This window comes from Metopolophium dirhodum, chromosome 3, assembly GCF_019925205.1.
Source record: "Metopolophium dirhodum isolate CAU chromosome 3, ASM1992520v1, whole genome shotgun sequence".
Classification (NCBI taxonomy): Eukaryota; Metazoa; Arthropoda; class Insecta; order Hemiptera; family Aphididae; genus Metopolophium; species Metopolophium dirhodum.
In genome coordinates this window covers 551,130-572,994 of record NC_083562.1, presented here as the reverse complement: position 1 = coordinate 572,994, position 21,865 = coordinate 551,130, and the positions used below count along the sequence as shown (strand labels likewise).

Sequence of the window (21,865 nt, the reverse complement as noted above, 5' to 3'; positions counted from 1 at the left end):
ACGTTATCACCATTTTAGAAGTAAACTACTATTGTATAATGCTATAATTTATTGTATACTCATTACTCAGAAGTACTCTGATAGAAATCAGAAATGTGAATAATATGAAAGTATGAGATACGTACAAGAATACAGAACCCACCGAAGACCAAACAGTAGTGGAACTAACCAACTTTTTAATTAGTGACCAATAACTTATTGACCGGCCATTAATGATAGTATCCTATCTTAGTGGCCGTGGATTTGACTTAGCTCCGCCTTTAGACATTTTTCATTGATAACACATCACGGCCCAATGGCCAATGCCCCATGGTCAGACGTCTGATAAAGACCGCTCAACAACGGTCAACGACGATAAAATTCATTATTATCTACCTAATAAATATATATTTTATAATTATATTATATAGTAGGATTCTACTCTGTTAATTATTGCAGCTGCCTTCGATCTAACGGGATAGTCTGTCATTCTGATATTTCGAAGTTTTAACTAACGACAATGATCGTCGACGTGTTATGACGGTATCGCGCAGTTCAATTGTTTTTCACACGTTGAGTGGTGACGAATTCTTGCTCGCTCACCGCGATATGGACACCGACAACGAGGATTTGTTGTTCTGCAGATTCTGTTTGCGTGTCACACAGTCATCGTTCCCGATCTTCATGGATTCCGACCCAGACTTGGCCAGAGACGTGATGAGCTGTCTTCAAATCAAGGTACTCAGTGGCTAGAGGTATCGATCATTTGATATCTGTTGTCATTTTTATTCTCCCTTTTTCTTTTTGTTACCTTGATTGTGCGTTTTGTTTTATTGCAGATCACCAAGGATTCTATTGGCCCGAAACACATATGCAACGAGTGCTATGACCGCGTACAAGATTGGGTGATGTTCAAAAAACAGAGCGAAGAGGCGCTTAAGGAAATTGATTCCAACTCTGATTTTGTCGAGAGAGAGGTACGCCTGTAAATGTCTTCCTTAAATGTATCTGGAACTACATTTGACCTACTATTTGATTTCTAGCCAGTGTCAACCACAAATGATATAATAGACCTTATTGACGAAGTAGATTACCATTGCTGCATATCTTGCGACAATCTTTTTCCTAGCGAATACGAGCTGTCAATACATGTTAGCGAAGTTCACCAAGATATTGTAGATTCAAATTTTAAACTTGACAGAGATGAAACAATGGACATTCAGTCAACATTTGTTGATGATGACTTTATCCAGTGTGATGAATATTTGGAGGTATTCCACAACAAATCTCCATCTCTAAAGGTAAAATATAATCCATAAAGTTATTGACCTGAAAAGTTTTGCTTAAACTAACCTACCAAAATGTGCATCCTAAATTATATCATTCACAATAATTAAATTTATAATATCATACTCTGTTAGAAATGTGGAATCAAGTGTATGGTAATACAAATAACAAAATGATATGTTTTTATTAAAAATTGTGAATATTAACACATAAGAAACTGGGTAGTCATCCATCTGGGAACTATTGGCATCGGCCGGTGCTTACTTTCTGATCATGTTTTTTGACTGATTGCAACCACCGCGTGACGCCAACCTATTTTTGAAGTATTATTTTAATGAAAAAATTGTTTTTATAACAGGCTAAATATATATATATTTTTTTTTTCAGATGAACTATGGTGAATCTAAAAATAAGCAAACCATTGACGATATGGATGAAAAATTCCAATGTTATTATTGTAGTGCACAATTTGACGAATTTGTACACTTAAAAGAGCATTCAGTAGCCAGACACCGTGATTTGAATAAAAAAACCGAATGTAACAAATGCAACAAAATATTTCTAACTGTATCTGACTTACAAGAGCATGTAAAGCTAACACATCCGACCAAAAAAGATAAGGGATTATCAGAGACCCCAACGTTGAGGACATCAAAGAGGTCACCTTACATATGCCATTTATGCAATAAGACTTTCTCTAGGTTCTGTGATTTGTTAGACCATGATGAGATACAACACGATGATTTACCAAAAAAGTATAGGTGTGGCGTGTGCAGCAAAATGTTTCTGATGGAAGACAGGGCAAAAGTACATTTCAATTTCTATCATACTAAAACGAAAGGTTCAGTGAATTTCCAGTGCAGCTATTGTGGGATGGAACTGAAAAGTGCTTCAGCTGTAGCCAACCATGAAAGAATGCACATCACTCAAAATTCTTCTAAAATTAAATATAACATAATTAGAGACTGACAAACGCATATTATAATTGTAGCTATACTTAATATGATACTTTATTGTTAATTTAAGTTTTAATCCTTAAATTATCCTTGACTATGAGGTGTCTGTTGATCTTATGAATCTAATTATTGTAAACAAGATGCATATGTTATTTTCAATACTTAATGCATTTTTACAATGTTTGAGTCATTAGTTATGTGAATTTTTATTTTATTCTAGCTGGACGTTTGGTTCAGATTGAATGCTTTTTCTTATATATTCAGCATGTGTTAATGTGGTTTTTTTATTTAATCATATTTAAGTATTTAATAAATACATAATTGAAAAAAAATATGTTTGAATGTAATAATTGGATTTTTATATGAAAAAAAAAATTGTAAATATATTTGTTATCAGCCATCAAAAATGCTGAGAATTACTATACTGGACGGCATCAGTAATATTTTGTACTTGTGTCAAAATATATTTATTACATTTTTAAAAATAAATAATATATAAGACGAAACTAAACTTTTTATTTAATTATATAAAAATAAATTATTGTTAACAAAGTTATTATCTAGATTCTAGGAAATGGTAAATTTAATAATGTGCTTGAATGGTTACTCATAATTCCTTAAGGACAATTTATACTCAATAATATATAATATTTTGTTTTTTCTGTCTAGTATTCTTATGTAAGTGGTAATGTGGCATAATATATTATAAGTTCTTACATGGGACATGTTAGTTAATACCATATATTATATCAAATATCGTCATATTATGTAAGTTTCTACTAGGTAGTAAAAATTAGATAATAATATTATATTAGTTCCTAATTTCTACACTGTGCAGAAGTCATTGGAAAACCGCTGCACAATAGTAAATTCCCCAAATACTCAGCAGTTTAAAACCGTTGTAATGACTAGGTATTTAAGTCTTATGGTAGAAGAAAGTTCTAGATATAGGCACAGGTATGTGTGCCGTTTAGAATTTCTATTGCATACATCAGAAAAGGTGCGTCAGTTAACGGCAATATCAACGCATTATTTAAACATTTTTGGTTTTTATAGAAAACATTGGCACATTTTAGGTTCACAATGACAAGTGAACTAAAATCTAATGTATTCAGTGGCGGCGCTAGATATATTTTATTGGGGGGGAGGGGGGGTGATACAGGGGAAATTTTTTTTTCTGTTGGGGCATTTATGCATTGCTTCTTGATTACCCACTAATTTAGTACTTTATCATAAAGTATTGCTAAAAATATTTTGGGTATAATATGCTATATTTTTAAATAATCAAAAAAAATAAATAATTAAATAATTACCTAATTAATGAAATGTCTTTATTTACTTACATACTGATATTTTTAACATAATGTAATCCAAAGTAAGTATAAGATACAACCTAAAGTACTTATAATATGTTTTATATAAACTTGTAATAAGGTTTTATGACTTATGACATATGAATGTGTTATATGCACATTCATATTTTATGTTCATTGCAATTAAACAAATACAGAGTCACAGAGAGGATCTTTAAGTATCTAAATAGCAACATATTAGTATTACCTATTAAAATAAAAATCAATAAATGCAATTTATTATGTTACCATTATTTATTTTATTTTATTATTATGATTATATCCGAATATCAACATGCCATTAGTTATTAGTATTAAATGAATATAAATAATTACAAATTATTAGGATAGTATTACCTATATTATATATTATAGTATTTAATAAAATGCATTTTGAGATTAAACTAAAATGTTTAACATTAAATTATAGGGGGGCCTAGGAGGGGAACAATCAAATGTTGGGGGGGGGGCAGTTGCTCACCCTGGCTCCAGTGTAGCGCTGCCCCTGAATGTATTCTTCTGTTCTGTATTTGTCTAAAAATCGACTTAGACTAGATACTCATATGATACGTGATACCGAATAATAATGTTAGAAGATTAGTTATTGCTCACACAATTTTTCTTAAAAGTCATAAATCATAGTTAATATTATATTTTTGTTTTGTATTTTAGGTATTTAGGTTGGTATATTTATAAAAAAAAAATATGATAATATATCCTATAATCTATATTATGGTATAATATACATTTGAACTGTGGTACTGAATGTGGTATAGGACTATAGGTACTTGCAACTTCAATAACGTTAAACCAGTATTTTTGTAAGCAAACAAATGTAAGGGGATTTTTACCAGGTGATATTCTATCTTTATCTAACACGTGCGTGGCTTAGGATTCTAGACGTGTTTGTGTATATGATATTATTATTACGATTATAATATTATTACTTACATAAATTAGTTTCTAGTGTAAACGATTATTGAAAAAATATTTATTTGTAAATGAAAATAGGAAATTATTGTAAAATATGAAGCTACCTATTCATTCTATCTGATGTACCTGCATACATAAAAAAAAATCGTCAATATTATAAACATTTTAATTAAATTATTAATTTTGTTGATATAAATACAAAATACTTTATATTTGATCAAATGTTATGAAAAATAGCAATATTAAAATTATCAAAAATTATACCTAATCACTTATCAGTAGTTTAATATATTATAGCCTATAGGTATACTTTTGGGAGTAAACTAGAATTCGTCCAAACTTGTTTTATTCTCGTTTAGACCTATTTGTTTAGCTCGAACAAAGTCTCAAAATTATAGTTATGTCTTAATAATACTTAGCAAGGACATCTCTGTCGTGGGTCGGTTTTTTTTCGCCAGGTATATGTCATATTGACATAGGAATGATATTTGTGAATCTAAACAGTAATAATATATTATGATGCACGGCGCACTGTACAGGCAAAATTGCTACATTGCTGTCATGGGGTCTAAAATTCCGGTATCTCATAGCTCATAGGTTTATCGTATAATATGAAATACCTAAATGAATGTATGTATAATATTATTATAATAGTATTATACTAATGTAATGCGAGCAATGTAAAACAATAAAATTCATGTTTGTCACTAATTATTATTATTATTATTATTATTCCACGGAATATTTATTACATTCTTGATAAGACCTATTGTTTATTTTTTTCCAACCAAATAAACCAATAAAACAATTTTACTACCTATAAAAGCTATATCGTATCGACGTATTATACGTTTTTTTGTGTATATTTTTTTATTATAGTGAATATGAATGTCTGGAAAATGTAACGATTAAATATTAAAAAACATAAATGCGTTAAAAAAAAAGCTTGGGTAATGAATTACAATTTAAAATATACAATAAAATGTACAAACATATATTATTTTTTAGGAGCCCGTATAATTAACAGTCCCTTATAATTAAATTGTAGAGTATATTATTATAATAATAAAATATTACACAGTCATTCTTTGTTATTTTTTTGTCTTCTTAATAGGTAGGTGGTACTGCTATAATGGGCACTATGTTGAAAATACTAAAAACAAAAATGGCGTAACAAATTATTTAAAACATGTAAATAAATGCAAAACCTATGTTATAAAATATAGAATAATATGCGAGGGTACCATTTTTATTCAAACTTGGATACCACAATTAGAATCTACACAGTAGGTATACGCAATACGAATGGCATTTATTAAAATGCATGGCCCTAATGTGTCGGTATCCAGTCTAATAAAACTATAAGTAAATTAGATTGTACTGACACGATTATGTATTAGGTGCCTGTACATAATATTTATCTGTACTCACGTCAGTCAATTTATACGATTTTATAATATATAGAAGTGCCCCACTTCGAGACAAGTGCATGTTATTAGAGTATTCCAATCGCTATATAAAATATATTAAACGTGTTATAATTTCATAAAACATAACATTTTTTTAGACACTAAAAGAGATAAGATAAAACCCTCACCACAATACTATGTCTCGTTAGCCAACACACATTCTTTCACATCACAGCTGATGTTGACGACTGAAAACATTTTTTGTATAATATTATTGCCATTCCGTGCACGTTTTCTATGATACCTATCTACGGATAATAATATTGCATTTTGAGTATTGTAAGTATTTTAATATTTATATATATTTTGGCTTGGATAATGTCACTATAATTATTTATAGTGTAATTAAATCGATGTTAGGACTAGTCCTCAAACGGGATTAATAACACTTAATACAATTAATCAAGTATCGCAAACTCACTATAAAATCTAAACGAATAGGGCGTCATTTTAAATTATCAGGCCAATTGGTCAAATCTATATAGGTACAGTTCTTAATTTTATATTAATAGGACGTGTCTAATATTCTTCTAAAAAAAAACCGACGTTCAAAATTTTGTTTTATTAGTGAACACGTTAACATAAAAATTACACGGTTAAGTAGTTACTAAGGTATATATATTTTATTTATTTGTTAACCTATTTTAGAGTTTTTTTTTTATTAGATAGGATATTTACAATCTGTAATATTTATAATATAAAAAACAATAAGTAAATTTGATAGCATTTTGATTTAGGTACAAAACATGAAATGGCGTGATGAGGGGGACCCACCAGTGTGGATACCCTCTACTATTGTAGAGTTATATCAATGAATATTATCTTTTCTAAACATGTGAACCTCATGTCATTTTTCTTTTTTCACTGAGCATAATAAAATAAACCTAATTAAGATTGTAAAATATTAAAATGTTTAAACTATATTTGCATGATATCATATTGACATTTAAAAATAAAAACTATATAATATGTTTTAAGTTTTTAACGTACACACATTTTGATTGTAATGAAAACAGACGGTTGTCTTTTAGGTTATACTTGAATAATTCGTTTATTTTCATCAACTAATATTTTAACAATATTTTTGATCCAATTTTTACAATATTTTCTTTTACTGATCAATATTAAAAGAGTTTACAAAAATACAAATGATTTATCTGGGAATACATTTAGTGGTGGGAATCATACATTGAACTCACGATGTGGGTCTGTGGATTGGTATGAGGTATATGTCTGTGGGGCAGCCTCGTGGATGTCGTACTGCTCCGGTCGTGATGGTACAACGGGGTACAGTCGGGTGACGGCGGCGGCGACGGCTCGGCGTTCTCGGATAGACCTACGTAACGGGTTGGACGACGGCGGCGATGGCTCGACGTTCTCAATAATGGTAGCGGCACAACTGGGTCCGGACGGCGGCGGCAACGGCTCGGCGTTCTCGGATAGACTTACGTAACGGGTTGGACGACGGCGGCAACGGCTCGGCGTTCTCGGATAGGCTTACGTAACGGGTTGGACGACGGCGGCGATGGCTCGGCGTTCTCGGATAGACCTACGTAACGGGTTGGACGACGGCGGCGATGGCTCGACGTTCTCAATAATGGTAGCGGCACAACTGGGTCCGGACGGCGGCGGCAACGGCTCGGCGTTCTCGGATAGACTTACGTAACGGGTTGGACGACGGCGGCAACGGCTCGGCGTTCTCGGATAGGCTTACGTAACGGGTTGGACGACGGCGGCGATGGCTCGACGTTCTCAATGACGGTATCGGCACAACTGGGTCCGGACGGCGGCGGCAACGGCTCGGCGTTCTCGGATGAACTTAGCGGCACAACTGGATCAGACGGCGACGGCGATGGCTCGACGTCCTCAATAACGGTAGCGGTACAACTGGGTCCGGACGGCGGCGGCAACGGCTCGGCGTTCTCGGATAAACTTAGCGGCACAACTGGATCAGACGGCGGCGGCGATGGCTCGACGTCCTCAATAACGGTAGCGGTACAACTGGGTCCGGACGGCGGCGGCAACGGCTCGGCGTTCTCGGATAAACGGGCGTAACGGGTTGGACGGCGGCGGCGATGGCTCGGCGTTCTCAACAACGATAGCGGACAGGGTAGCCAACTGGACGGATGAACGTCACTAGTTGGTGGGAACAGTCTGTGGCATCACCGTATCTGCCGGTCATTAAATACCGGCCGGCTTCTGCAGACTGGAGGCAAGGCGCTGTTCTATTGTTTGGCGGAAGTTCCCGTGTCTACCGGTCACAAAGTACCGGCCGGTTTACTAGCTCGCCGCACTCAGCGAAGGGGACGAAGGGTGCTGTTGCTGTGCTCGTTGGCCCATACTTATGTTAAGTCTGGCCGTAGCGATAGGGGTGGTGTTATGGTAGCGGTTTTGGTCTCTTTGGGTGGTCCGGTCGTACCTAAAACCACTTAAAATATCCTGGGAGATAGCTCTACTGGTCTGGATTCTGGATTACTTTCAACTTTGGTTTTAAGTTGAGGGGTTTTTATTTAATCAGTGATTTCCCGGAGGGCGGCAGGCGTCCGGAAATCGGGTACTGCATGGGCGCTATCTGTGGCTGTGCGGGGCGGTTGGGTTTGGGCGTTCGCCGATGTTTCGCCGACTCTGTAATCGCACGAGCGCGCGGTAGTCTTTGCAGGTGACGGTGGGGTAACGGGCCACGAGAGTGCGCCACCTAAATGGGCACTCCGTTTTATCCCGTTACATAGTCCCCTTTTTTAGTTTTACATGAATAGTGAGATACGAGTTATTCTGTAAAACTAAAAACTTTAGATGTGGTGGGTTTCTTCATTGCCGATGTTGTTGTTTTAACGATTTTATCTGTCTTGTCTTTTCTTTGTACATCTGTATTTTGAGCTGGGTCTTGGACATTCCTTCGAACTCTTTCATGAATTTCTTTGCTGTGAATACTGTCTCCTTGAGCTTACTATAGGCTCCTTGATCCCTATTCCACATCGTTTGCACTGTATTCTTTAGATGCTCGGTTTCTGGGCTCTCACCTCCCGGGCTGCTGTTCTCTGGTTCGCTGTTCCTTTCGAGTTCGCCGTCACTCTCGGGTAGGTGGTCACTCTCGGGTAGGGGAGACGTGGTTATCTTGATGGTGTCTTCGGGTTCAAGTTCATAGCTATCCGTGACGATTGTGCTGGTGGGTGAGGTGATCACCAATTCTGCCTCGGTATTGGCAGGTTTGACCTCGATGACGGTTGGGTTCCTGACTGCTAATATTGTCTCCGGCATCGTCCAGGTGGGTTCGAGGGTATATTTAGTTCTCTTGGCTGCTTCTTCCCGATAAAACTTCGCTACCCTTTTCTTTTGTTCCCCATTGAGGTGTTGGTCAATGTGGGTAACTTCTAACTTATTGATGGGTCGGAGTTTTCCCAGGGGAATCCGGATGAACATCTCCATTTTATTTTCCTAAGGGGAAAGGTGTTAATTTCATAATTTGATTGGTTAGTATCACAAACAGAACATAAAGTAGTTAGCCACAGTTTTTTTTTTTTTTTTCTTTTTTTTTTTTTTTTTACTTTGTTTTTTTTTTTTTTTTTTTTTTTTTTTTTTTTTTTATTGTATAATTGTTAATGTTCAACTGGTACCCCATCGGGCAGTCCCACTTCGTGGTACAGTTTGATATTTTTTAAGTTGTATGTGCGTTGGGTTCCACTCTGAGTACGTATGGTTACCGTATTGTTTTGGTGTACTTCGTGGATCTGATAGGGCCCGTGGTACAATAAGAATAACTTATGCGTCTCGTGGTACTCAGCTGACGATAGCCGGTGTTCCTTGACTAGTACTTTCATTCCGACTTCGTATTTCGGAAAAGTTTTGCCTTTGTCCTTTAATCTGTTTCGCAATTGTGCCTGTTTCTGAGTCTTCTTGATCACGATCTGAATGACATCCGGGACAGGTTGATCATCTTTGTATGGTGGGAAAGTGACGAGTTTGGTGATGGGCAGTTGGGTGTTTTGTCCAAACATCACATATTGAGGTGTGTAGCCGGTGGATGAGTGAGTGGTGTGGTTAATCCAAAATTCAATATTGTTCAACCATCGCAACCAGTTGGTATGCTGTTTGTGACAATATGTTCGTAGTAACCTACCAATTTCTCGGTTCGTTCGCTCCACCGGGTTACTTTCAGGGTGGTATCCAGTGGTATGTACAATTTTGACTTTTAATCCTTCCATGATCCTACTCCACTTATGGCTTGTAAACTGCGTTCCATTGTCCGTGAGAATCTTCTGGAACAGTCCAACCGTTGGTATGTAATCCGTCACTATCCTCTTGACTATAGTGTCCGTTGTTGCGCGTTTTAGTGGATATAGCTTAACGTACTTAGAGAATAGGTCCAAAATGGCTAGGATGTATCGGCACCCTCCTTGTCCCCTGGGTAGTGGTCCCATCAGGTCTGCCGATACCATTTCGAGTGGCTTCTCTGGCAACAGACTCAGTGTCGGTCCCCTGGCTATCCGGTTGCTGATTTTGGTCCGCTGACAAAGATCACAGGTTTTGATGATCCTTTTGATCGTTTGATACATGTTTTTGAATTGGTGATTCTGTTGTAGCAGTTTGTATGTTTTATAAGTACCGCAATGTCCGTAGATCTGGTGCGTCTCGACGACAAGTGATGGTACGAGTTCTTTCGGCACAATGACCTGATATTCCCCTTGGTGGGATTTGCGGAACCGCAATTGATTATGCTCGATTAAGTTGTGATCTGCTCGGCGATCTAGTCGCTGTTTCAGCTTGGTAATATATTCGTCGGCTTGTTGTACTGTGTGCCGTTCCTTGAATTTCTCCCTTAGTTCTGGACTGTAGTTTAATATGGCTAATTTGTTGATTTTCCGTGCATCAAGACAGAGCCGGATGTCGCCATTTTTCTTCTCTGTGCAAACAATCGGTGATGACCATGGTGATGTAGATTTTTCAATAATTTCTAATTTGAGCATTCTCTGTATTTCTGCATCCACTTTGGGTATCCTGGACACTGGTATGGGATACTGTTTTTGATGGATAGGGTCCCCTGCCTTCACTCGTATCTGGCACTGGAATGTTTTAATTTTCCCTGGTTTGTCTGAAAATATTTCATCATATTTGTCGAGTAATGATATAAATTGTTGTTTCTCATCACTGGTAAGATCTACTTGGTCTTCTTCTGGATTTTCGTTTATCTCTACATTGAGTAAGTGCTCCTGGGCGCTGATCACTCTTGGGTTTTGGTTGGCGAACGGTATTTTGTGTATGGTCTGGTCAATCTTGAATTGAATAACTTGTTCTTTGAATTTGATTTGAGCGTCATATTTTTTCAATATATCAGCTCCAATTATCCCTTTTTCATTGAGATTCTCCACTTGAATGAAATTGGTTTGGATATACTCGTTCCCAATTTTGCACTCACAAAAAATCTGCTTTGATACTTTGCATATCTTTTTTCCGACCGCGTTACTGATTTGGATCCCGGTCACTGGAAGCTGTGGGCTTTTTGGATTTTTGTTAGTGATAATATCTACCACCTCCTTCGTCAGTACACTGATTGTCGCTCCAGTGTCGATGAGTAGGGTGACTTCCTCCCCTTCTATTGTACATTGAATATACGGACTAACTGATTGATTAGTGGTATTCAATGAGTTGATTGCATGTTGTTCATTGCCACTAGATCCTGCTTGCTCTTCACTATTCGTTGCCACCTGTTGGATTTTTTCCGTTTGTGGTGTGCTGTTTTGTTGGGTCTCTCCTCGCTTGTCATTGCTGCGGTATGGTTGGTTGTTCCAACGGTTATTGCGTGGTGGCATATTGCTCCAACCATTACTCCGCTGGTTGTTCCAACTGTTGTTGTTTTGAGTATGGCTGTTGTTGTTGGATTCGTTTTGGTTAGTTTTTTGATTATTTGCTTTGTTTTCCGTGGGTTGATCACTTTGCTCTTCCTCACCTAGTATCTTCATGGCTGTGAGTATCGTACATTCGGGTAGTGACACCAATATTGCTCTGAGGTATCCTGGGTAGTGTCTTGCTATGTGCTTTACAATTTCGTTCTCAGACAATCGTGGTACTTCTAAGTGTCGAAGTTTGGTTGCCCACGTGGCAAAATGTTCACGGTAGTTGGTGTTGTTTGGTATGTGCTTTGTACTCAGACATTGACTCCATACCTGGATTTGTATTTCCCTGGACCAAAATTCGTCAATAAACGCCTTCTTGAAATCATCATAATTGGTGAGTTGGAATCGGATGGTAGAAAACCAATTTGATGCGGTTCCTTTTAAACAATCACCCACAATAATTATTTTCTCACCGACGTATGATTGTTTTACTGCAAAATATTCTTCCAGTCGGTACAGAAAATCTATTGGGTGTCCATCGCGGTTGTTTCCATAGAATATCGGACGCGATATCTCAGTGTTGTGTATTTGTTCCTTTTTATTATTACAGTCATTATGTACTGGTTGTCTACTGCTATTCTCATATTTCAGTTTTATATCATGGAGTTGAGCTTCAATCAAATCGATTTTCCTTTCGTAGTTTTCCACAACTTCTCCGATTTTCCGGTTACTCTCGTCTTCTAGGTTGTTGCACTTTTCTTCTAACTTGTAAATTTTCTGCAACAGCTGGTCAGCTAAATATTGACCGTTTCTCTCCACTTCCGCTCTGAACGCGTTGAAAGCCTCTTCGGATATGTTTTTCTTCGGTGCCATTGTTAGAGATGTAGTTTTCTTCTTAATTGACACGAAGTAGTTTTTCTTCTAAAAACGATGTAGTTTTCTTCTCGTAAGTCGAAGTGGAATTTCTTCCTAATCGAGCACTGCAGTTGGGCGCCAATGTAATGAAAACAGACGGTTGTCTTTTAGGTTATACTTGAATAATTCGTTTATTTTCATCAACTAATATTTTAACAATATTTTTGATCCAATTTTTACAATATTTTCTTTTACTGATCAATATTAAAAGAGTTTACAAAAATACAAATGATTTATCTGGGAATACATTTAGTGGTGGGAATCATACATTGAACTCACGATGTGGGTCTGTGGATTGGTATGAGGTATATGTCTGTGGGGCAGCCTCGTGGATGTCGTACTGCTCCGGTCGTGATGGTACAACGGGGTACAGTCGGGTGACGGCGGCGGCGACGGCTCGGCGTTCTCGGATAGACCTACGTAACGGGTTGGACGACGGCGGCGATGGCTCGACGTTCTCAATAATGGTAGCGGCACAACTGGGTCCGGACGGCGGCGGCAACGGCTCGGCGTTCTCGGATAGACTTACGTAACGGGTTGGACGACGGCGGCAACGGCTCGGCGTTCTCGGATAGGCTTACGTAACGGGTTGGACGACGGCGGCGATGGCTCGGCGTTCTCGGATAGACCTACGTAACGGGTTGGACGACGGCGGCGATGGCTCGACGTTCTCAATAATGGTAGCGGCACAACTGGGTCCGGACGGCGGCGGCAACGGCTCGGCGTTCTCGGATAGACTTACGTAACGGGTTGGACGACGGCGGCAACGGCTCGGCGTTCTCGGATAGGCTTACGTAACGGGTTGGACGACGGCGGCGATGGCTCGACGTTCTCAATGACGGTATCGGCACAACTGGGTCCGGACGGCGGCGGCAACGGCTCGGCGTTCTCGGATGAACTTAGCGGCACAACTGGATCAGACGGCGACGGCGATGGCTCGACGTCCTCAATAACGGTAGCGGTACAACTGGGTCCGGACGGCGGCGGCAACGGCTCGGCGTTCTCGGATAAACTTAGCGGCACAACTGGATCAGACGGCGGCGGCGATGGCTCGACGTCCTCAATAACGGTAGCGGTACAACTGGGTCCGGACGGCGGCGGCAACGGCTCGGCGTTCTCGGATAAACGGGCGTAACGGGTTGGACGGCGGCGGCGATGGCTCGGCGTTCTCAACAACGATAGCGGACAGGGTAGCCAACTGGACGGATGAACGTCACTAGTTGGTGGGAACAGTCTGTGGCATCACCGTATCTGCCGGTCATTAAATACCGGCCGGCTTCTGCAGACTGGAGGCAAGGCGCTGTTCTATTGTTTGGCGGAAGTTCCCGTGTCTACCGGTCACAAAGTACCGGCCGGTTTACTAGCTCGCCGCACTCAGCGAAGGGGACGAAGGGTGCTGTTGCTGTGCTCGTTGGCCCATACTTATGTTAAGTCTGGCCGTAGCGATAGGGGTGGTGTTATGGTAGCGGTTTTGGTCTCTTTGGGTGGTCCGGTCGTACCTAAAACCACTTAAAATATCCTGGGAGATAGCTCTACTGGTCTGGATTCTGGATTACTTTCAACTTTGGTTTTAAGTTGAGGGGTTTTTATTTAATCAGTGATTTCCCGGAGGGCGGCAGGCGTCCGGAAATCGGGTACTGCATGGGCGCTATCTGTGGCTGTGCGGGGCGGTTGGGTTTGGGCGTTCGCCGATGTTTCGCCGACTCTGTAATCGCACGAGCGCGCGGTAGTCTTTGCAGGTGACGGTGGGGTAACGGGCCACGAGAGTGCGCCACCTAAATGGGCACTCCGTTTTATCCCGTTACATGATATTTTATTTCGGTATTAATATAATTAATTGCTTCTGAATATTAAACTAAATAAACTCATACAATTAAAATACTTATTACACTTTAATATACTTTATCACTGTTCTGTCAGTTATGAAGAACCAACTTTTGTCCACTCCTACAGTCCTACATCTTATAATATAATATTATAGCTTAAACTAGTTTCTATTTTGCTACATCTTGTTTTAGTTTACTCAAACTTACTGACTAAGATTTAATACTAAATTTTGTTTCATATTACATAAATGTTTAATAGTTAATAGTTTTAATTCTAATAATGTTTATGTATTAAAACAGGTAACAATAATATATATATACATTATGATTGATACAACGACATAAGCATACTAGAGTTTTGAATGCTCAGGAATGCTTAATTAGACAGAGTTCGGACAGGTAAAATATATATTAATACTGATGATATCTCATCAATAGGATTTTAGTTTATTATTATTATTATTATTATTTTTTTTAATTTAGATGTAAATTGTTCAACAAGAGTTGTTTTTGTTAGACCTGATTGAATATACACCATCGAGTGATTCGAGTGACGGTAATTCATAGAATTAATTAACTGAATATAACAGGCTACGGAATTTAAAAATCATTTTAATATAATAGTTGTTTAATTTAGTTTGGTGACAAAGTTGAAAAATGTTTAGGCAATGTTTGAAACAATTGATAAAAATTATCATCATTGTTTGTATAGTATATATATGTTATGATATGTTGTTAATTATGTTCAAAACAATTTTATTATTTGTATTATATTATACATTTAAGTCACTGTTAAATATTAAATAATAATTTTTGATATTGCTATTCATATATTTTAGAAGCTTCTATATATTTGGTATATTTAATAGAAGTTGGTAATTTAAAGAATAACTGTTACAGAAATATAAGGTATTTCATGCAGTACACACATAAAACAAAATGGTATTATCACTTGAATATTACGGTATTATTTAAGACCATATTCAATCGATTGCTTTCGATTAAATACATACTGCGACGTAGTCATTTTCTTCAGTAATCGAATTATTAATGTTTAAATACTCATATTATTTGCTGGGATTCAATAAAGCGAAATTCTGTGCAAATTTTGTGTCCACGCTTTTCGTCCAAGTCAACGATTTTCGCGTATAAATCATATCCGAGCCCACTCAATGGAGACTAAAACAATAAATGGAACAATTTTTTTGTTACGTTTATTGTGTCGACGAAAGTGTATCCGTAAGAAAAACAACAAAAGGGGTTGCGTGGAAAATATAATAATAATATATAATAATACAATACAATTCGCGAAAACCGGACAACGCGCATGACAAGAGACGCGTGTAATTACATTGTTTACGCGTGTATATAGTGTGTACCTACACATATTTAATATAATTTAATATATATATTGTGTGTGTGTATATATATACGCAGTTTAAAGTGTACACTAAATAATAATAATATATAATATTAATATAATAATAGAATACCAGCTGCAACCGTGCCAAAAGTTTTACGCGCATCGCGTCCCCTGCGAATATAATCGTCGCGCGCGAAAAACATAGCGTGAAAAATAAATGAAATTCGCGTTAACCCGTTCCGTCAGTCCGTTTTCCTCTCGGAGCGGACAAAAAAAAATCCATTCCGGCGGGTAATACGTTTCGAAATGCGATTGTCGACCGTTGCGAAACACAACCGTATATTATACATAATATTATTATTATATACGGGGTGTGATTCATACTGAGCGTGTTCACCCCCATTTTTTTCTTCGTTAGGTACCTTATGAATTTATTACAATATTCTGATTTTTGGAATTTTCAACAATGTATAGGTACTCAAAGATCATATTTTCAAATCAAATCACCAAGATTTTTACTACTCAAGGAGTGTTCTCTGGTGAAACAAACGTCTGTTTTTCAAATGAGACCTCCCCCCTTCCATTTTTACTGTAAATTATTTGGTGGGTAATTCTTTCGAACATTTTTATGAAGGTACCTAATTCAAAATTCGAACGAATCGTTTATCAGTTATTAACATGTTTAGGTAAACTATAATAATTGTCCTTAAAAGTTGAGTTAAAAATGAATTTACTGCAGAAATATAAAAGAAATGTAATATTGTGCTGCGTAGGAGGTATGGTACTATATGTACAAGTATCTATTATACATGGACCATTTTTACAAATTATAAGTAATAAATGTTGAGATAGATTAATATTAATTATTAACCTTAGCAACTATATCTTCCAAAATTATTATCAAGGAGCACACGGACTTATTATTCTTAGCACGCAAAATCAAAAACTCAAAAAATTTTTAGTCGTTTGAATCTTGATTATGATACTTCAAAATTTTCAGAAATTCTATTCACTAAATAATTTACAGTAGCAAAGGGGTTACTCCAGTTTCTAACTCTACAGGAGTTTAGAACACTCCTTAAGTAGCACAAAAAATCTCAAGAATTCGAAAATATGGTCTTTAAGTATAGCTATTTAAAAATTCAAATAATTAGATTTTGTATATAATATCATTATTGAAGAAAAAACGGGGTGAGCATGTTTGGTAAATGGCCCTGTAAGAGGATGTATTTTAGGCATGGCAGTGAATTATTATTATTATTATTATTATTATTATATACATCCAAATGGTCTGAACGCGCACAGTCTAAGTGAAGCACGCCTAAGCCTTAAGGGGACTTTTTTTTTATGCGATTGCAACGTGAAACATTTGGGCGGATGTGACTGGGCGTAAGTTTGTCGCGGTTAGGCGTCTTATTATTATTGTTGTTATGAAACAAGTTGACGGAGGTCTTTTTTTAAGTTTTCCGTACGAAAATTGAACTTGTCAGTCACGAGTTGGAAAACGCTGAGTCTAAGTATATAATAATAATATAATAGATTATTTTTTACTCGTTACGTCTACATTACGCGGCGGTAAACTTAATTTTGCGATTTAGCCAGTGGCGCCATTTAAGTTTTGTAATAAGGGTGCCAACATTTAAGCAGGCCAATTTTTGTACATCGGTAAGCCGCTTTTTCTTCACAATTGTAAATACTTGTATTGCATGCGTGTACGGCGTCAAAGGTTACAACGGTTATATATTTTTAATGAATTAAAAAAAACTGAAAAGCTGTAAGTTGGAAAGAGGTTTACTATGCAATATGTATACTATAATAATATACTACATATCTATAAATAATAAATAAACATTAATAGTTTTTACCTCCATACATAATATATTTTAACTTTTATGCATCGCCCAAGAGCGTGTATGTATATTTTATGGCAGGGCCAATATAAGACGCAGAAAAACACGCCGCGTCGCTGCTTCTTGAACCCCCCCCCTCCCTAAAAAAAAAAAATGTTTTGGATTTAGCATACACTATATTCTTACGTGTATATTGTTTTATTATGACATTGGAATATAGGTAAAGTGGAATGATTGTAATATTAATCGCAGCGGCGTATTTAAGAATTGTTATAGGGAGGGGATGAGCCATTGAATAGCACACGTAAAAGTGGGGGCCCCCTTTGAGGTTTCCAAAATTTTCTCACTAAATGCGGTACGGTTTACACTTTAAACACCATCAATTCTACATTGAATACCAATAATTAGTCATTATTTTTAGTGAATAACATTTACATTCAAAAAATATTCTTTGAGTTTAGATTCAATTAATTATAATAATGTTCACCTACTATCACCACCAATGTCCACTAATACGATAATACATTTAGTACAAAAATAATAGTATCATACATATTTAATTTTACTATAATAATTATTAATTAGAACATCTAACAATATAAATTATTAATGTTCATTTGATAAATTCAAAATACTAACTTCAGACTTACGTACTTATATTTTCATAGTTTGCACTTATAATAAAAAAATATGAAGAAAATACGAATGTTGTTTTTCCAAACAGATAAGAACGTTGATCGCCTGATTACGTGGTGGAATATCCTAGACCAGTGTTGCCAGTGTTTCTTACGTCCACTTTTATCATGTAACCCCTACTTTGTTTTAATAGTCATTTTAACGTAATTTTAAGAAAAGATAACAGACAAACGGGACTTCTAAATTTTGATTTTAACGAGTTTCGAGAAACTCTAAAGTGATCTCCGCGAAATCCTAGGGTTTCGTGGAACACAGTTTCAAAAACGCTGTGCTAGACCATTCCATATAATAATATTATGTTCTGCACGAACTCGACATAGAGAAGTTTCAGTGGTGTAATAATAGTCTATCAATTACTTTTTAACTGATTTTTTTCTTTATTTACAAAGCTAAAAAATACATTAATATAGTAAATACTAAACACGATTTAGTGTCTAGATATATATACTTATTTTCTAAAATAATAGCAAAAAAAAGACCAAGGGAGGGATTGATCTCCCAAATTCCCTCCCCATAGATACTCCACTGATTGCTCAACGGTCGGAGAATCGTCAAACTCGATAAAAATGTTAATTACGAAATCGTTTTTAAAAAAGGTCACATGATGCACGCTAACTGCTGCACCGGTAGTCGGGAATCGATTTTCAGAAAACCGCATCGTTCCTATCGATTTGAAAAATGTCCTTTTTTAGCGTGCCTATATTATTATTTTGTGTGAATTCGAATAAAAGCGGAAAAATATTATACGTACAACTACACACACTTCACTCGAGTGTGCCGCCCAGCCGACGACCTACACGTGCGTATAATATGTTATTACGCGGTCAATATTATCGACTTTGAAACACACCAAGGTGTACCCGTACTTACCCGTATAATATGGAAACACGAATAAGTATTAAAAAAAAAAAAAAAAATAATAAAATTACGACCCTCTGCCGTGCACTCATAAAGTTGGAGTAGAAATCGTTTACTGTTGTACACAAGCACATCGCGTAATAACTAAAGTATAATAATATAACAGGTTTTAGGTGGGTATACGCCGATTGTAATAGCGGTAGAAGCATGTAAATTGTTAGGTGTACAATATACATGTATACATTATATTATATACAATAAACGTATAGTGCAGGTAATAGTATACAATTTTGTGAAACATAATACGTATGCACGACGAAAATTATTTTACGTGGATAACGTTTTCTTTGTGTATTATAAACCGCACAAGACGGTTAAGAGGTTTTTTTTTACAATCATGAAAACGCGTCAAAGGAAAAACATTCGATCTAACAATAACAAAAAAAAAAATTTCCAAAACGAACAGTTAAACTGTCACCTGTCACCACACAATCGTCTGACGGACCATTGTCACCAAACGTCATACTATAGAGGAGGTTCCATGTACGACGATCCTCAGGAATTTCAAACGAGACGTGACAAAACATACAAAAATATAATATTTAAAAGCGACCTATCTGAACAAACCTCTTTCCTCCAAATGTGTTTGAAAAACAAAATAATTAAAAAAGTAGGTACATCAAGATTATAATAGTTTTACCTCTTACAGTATCTTATATGAGTGACTTATGTTCTTATATTAAAATAACATCTTAAACTTAAAATTTAAAAAAGGTGGGTAAGTGGATGTCACTCTGCTGTACAGTATGTTACAAGTGGGTCACTGTAATGGATGGTGTTAAATTTGAATTCAATGATATACATTGTATAAGAAAAACGATTCTGAGCGAAAACGGTCAGTCAGCCTATGATTTTACCAAGTATATTTGATGATATTATTGTGAATAAAGTAATTTATATATAACCTATTTACGTGGAGCCTTGTTTTAAGTGTTCAATCCTTAGCCATAAAAGTTAAACATTTTATACATTTTTAACTACAAAATAATTAATAAATTATAAATTTGATAAATGTTGTCAACATTTGAACTTTAAATGCTTATAAAAAAAAATTGTGCCAATGTATCTTTAATATTTTTCAACTGCTATTAAAACGATATAACAGGAGCCTTATATTAAATTTTCACGGTTTTTTACCCAACAAATAAAATTTTATTAATATTTAAAGAAAAAACAACTAAAAAAATTGAAAACTGACAATGTCCGAAAACAGCTCAAAAAGAGTCAAATTATTTTCAAAATGTTATCATGTATAGAAAATGCTAATATAAACATTCAGTGAAATTTAAAAATATCAAATGTTGTAAAAATATAAATTTCAAACGCTCATAAAAATTTAATTTGACTTTCTTGTAGACATTTTTTTTTTGATAAAGGTAGACAAACTTATGGATAATCTTGTATTACATTTTCAAATCTTTGATTTAAGAAGAAAAATTCTTATGAATTCTCAACTCAAATAATTTGCTAATTTTTGTGATTTTTTCGTATTTTGTCAAGATTTGAACTTTAAATGCTTATAAATAAAAACAGTGACTAAGGATTTTTAATTTTTTTATCTGCCTTTGAAACAATCACCTAGGAGCCTTCTATTAAATTTTCAAGCTTTTTAACCCAACAGATAAAAATTTATTGATATTTATAGAAAAAAAAACTAAAAAAAATGGAAACTGAAAATGTTCGTATCAACTCAAAATAAGTCAAACTATTTGGAAAATGTTTATGGTGTATAGAAAATGCTAATATAAACATTCAGTCAAAATTCCATGTACCTACGGTCATTTGTTTTAGAGTTGCACCAAAAATAAAAATCGATTTTTTCGAAAATAGTTTTGCGTAAAAATTCCCGTTTTCCCTTAATTTTTCTTTTGTTTTTCACGTCGCGTTTGAAAATTACTGAGAAATATTTACTTTTGACCCCTCAAAGTAGATTTACTTTCCTATCAGAAAAGTTACTGTTGAAGAAAAAAAGAAACACACATCATTGTAAAATCAATACATTCATCGCTTCGCTCAGAATTTAAAATAATAATAATATAATGATGACAAACATGCGGCATGTGGAAAAATATTCAAATAAATACATTTTATAATTTATTGCTTTGTTTTTCATAAATACCATTTACACTGAATATAGTATAATTATCGTTTTCGACATTGTTGTTGATTATTATTTACTCCCTCCCCCTTCAGGTCTTTCCAGTCGATTCAAATGATATGTTGTAAAAAAAACGAAAAACACACAAAACGGTGTCCCTCATAATAAAAACCTCGATCCATTACGCGAGCACGTCCATTTCGAACCTATATAATATTTACTAGTTGTCTGTCAAAATAAACGGATTTTCTCCCTTCATCAGGTAGTCCACAATTTAGGGACTGGAACCGTACCGAAATTGACTGGTTTTGGGACCGAAACCGGAACGGAACCCTTAAATACATTTTTTTAGGAATCGAAACCGAAAACTATATTTTGATCTAGAGGTTATT

General features: G+C 35.9%; 1 protein-coding gene and 1 long non-coding RNA gene across 2 annotated transcripts; both read left to right on the top strand.

Moving 5' to 3' along the window:
• The first annotated feature begins 147 nt into the window (after positions 1-147).
• LOC132940238 (zinc finger protein 436-like) lies at positions 148-2,747 on the top strand. The gene is made up of 4 exons (XM_061007713.1): positions 148-717; positions 819-956; positions 1,023-1,280; positions 1,654-2,747. Exons 1-4 carry the CDS (start codon positions 517-519, stop codon positions 2,233-2,235), a joined length of 1,179 nt encoding a protein of 392 aa, XP_060863696.1. The 5' UTR covers positions 148-516; the 3' UTR covers positions 2,236-2,747.
• Positions 2,748-6,131: 3,384 nt separating this feature from the next.
• On the top strand, positions 6,132-15,379 carry LOC132940128 (uncharacterized). Its single transcript, XR_009664062.1, has 3 exons — positions 6,132-6,255; positions 14,849-14,947; positions 15,032-15,379. It is a non-coding gene; the product is annotated as an uncharacterized LOC132940128 (long non-coding RNA).
• Positions 15,380-21,865: the final 6,486 nt, after the last annotated feature.

Coding starts and splice junctions, on each gene's coding strand:
- LOC132940238 (XM_061007713.1), top strand. CDS start 517: ATGACGGTATCGCGCAGTTCAATTGTTTTTCACACGTTGAGTGGTGAC. Junction 718..818: donor TGAGCTGTCTTCAAATCAAG/GTACTCAGTGGC, acceptor GTTTTATTGCAG/ATCACCAAGGATTCTATTGG. Junction 1,281..1,653: donor ACAAATCTCCATCTCTAAAG/GTAAAATATAAT, acceptor TTTTTTTTTCAG/ATGAACTATGGTGAATCTAA.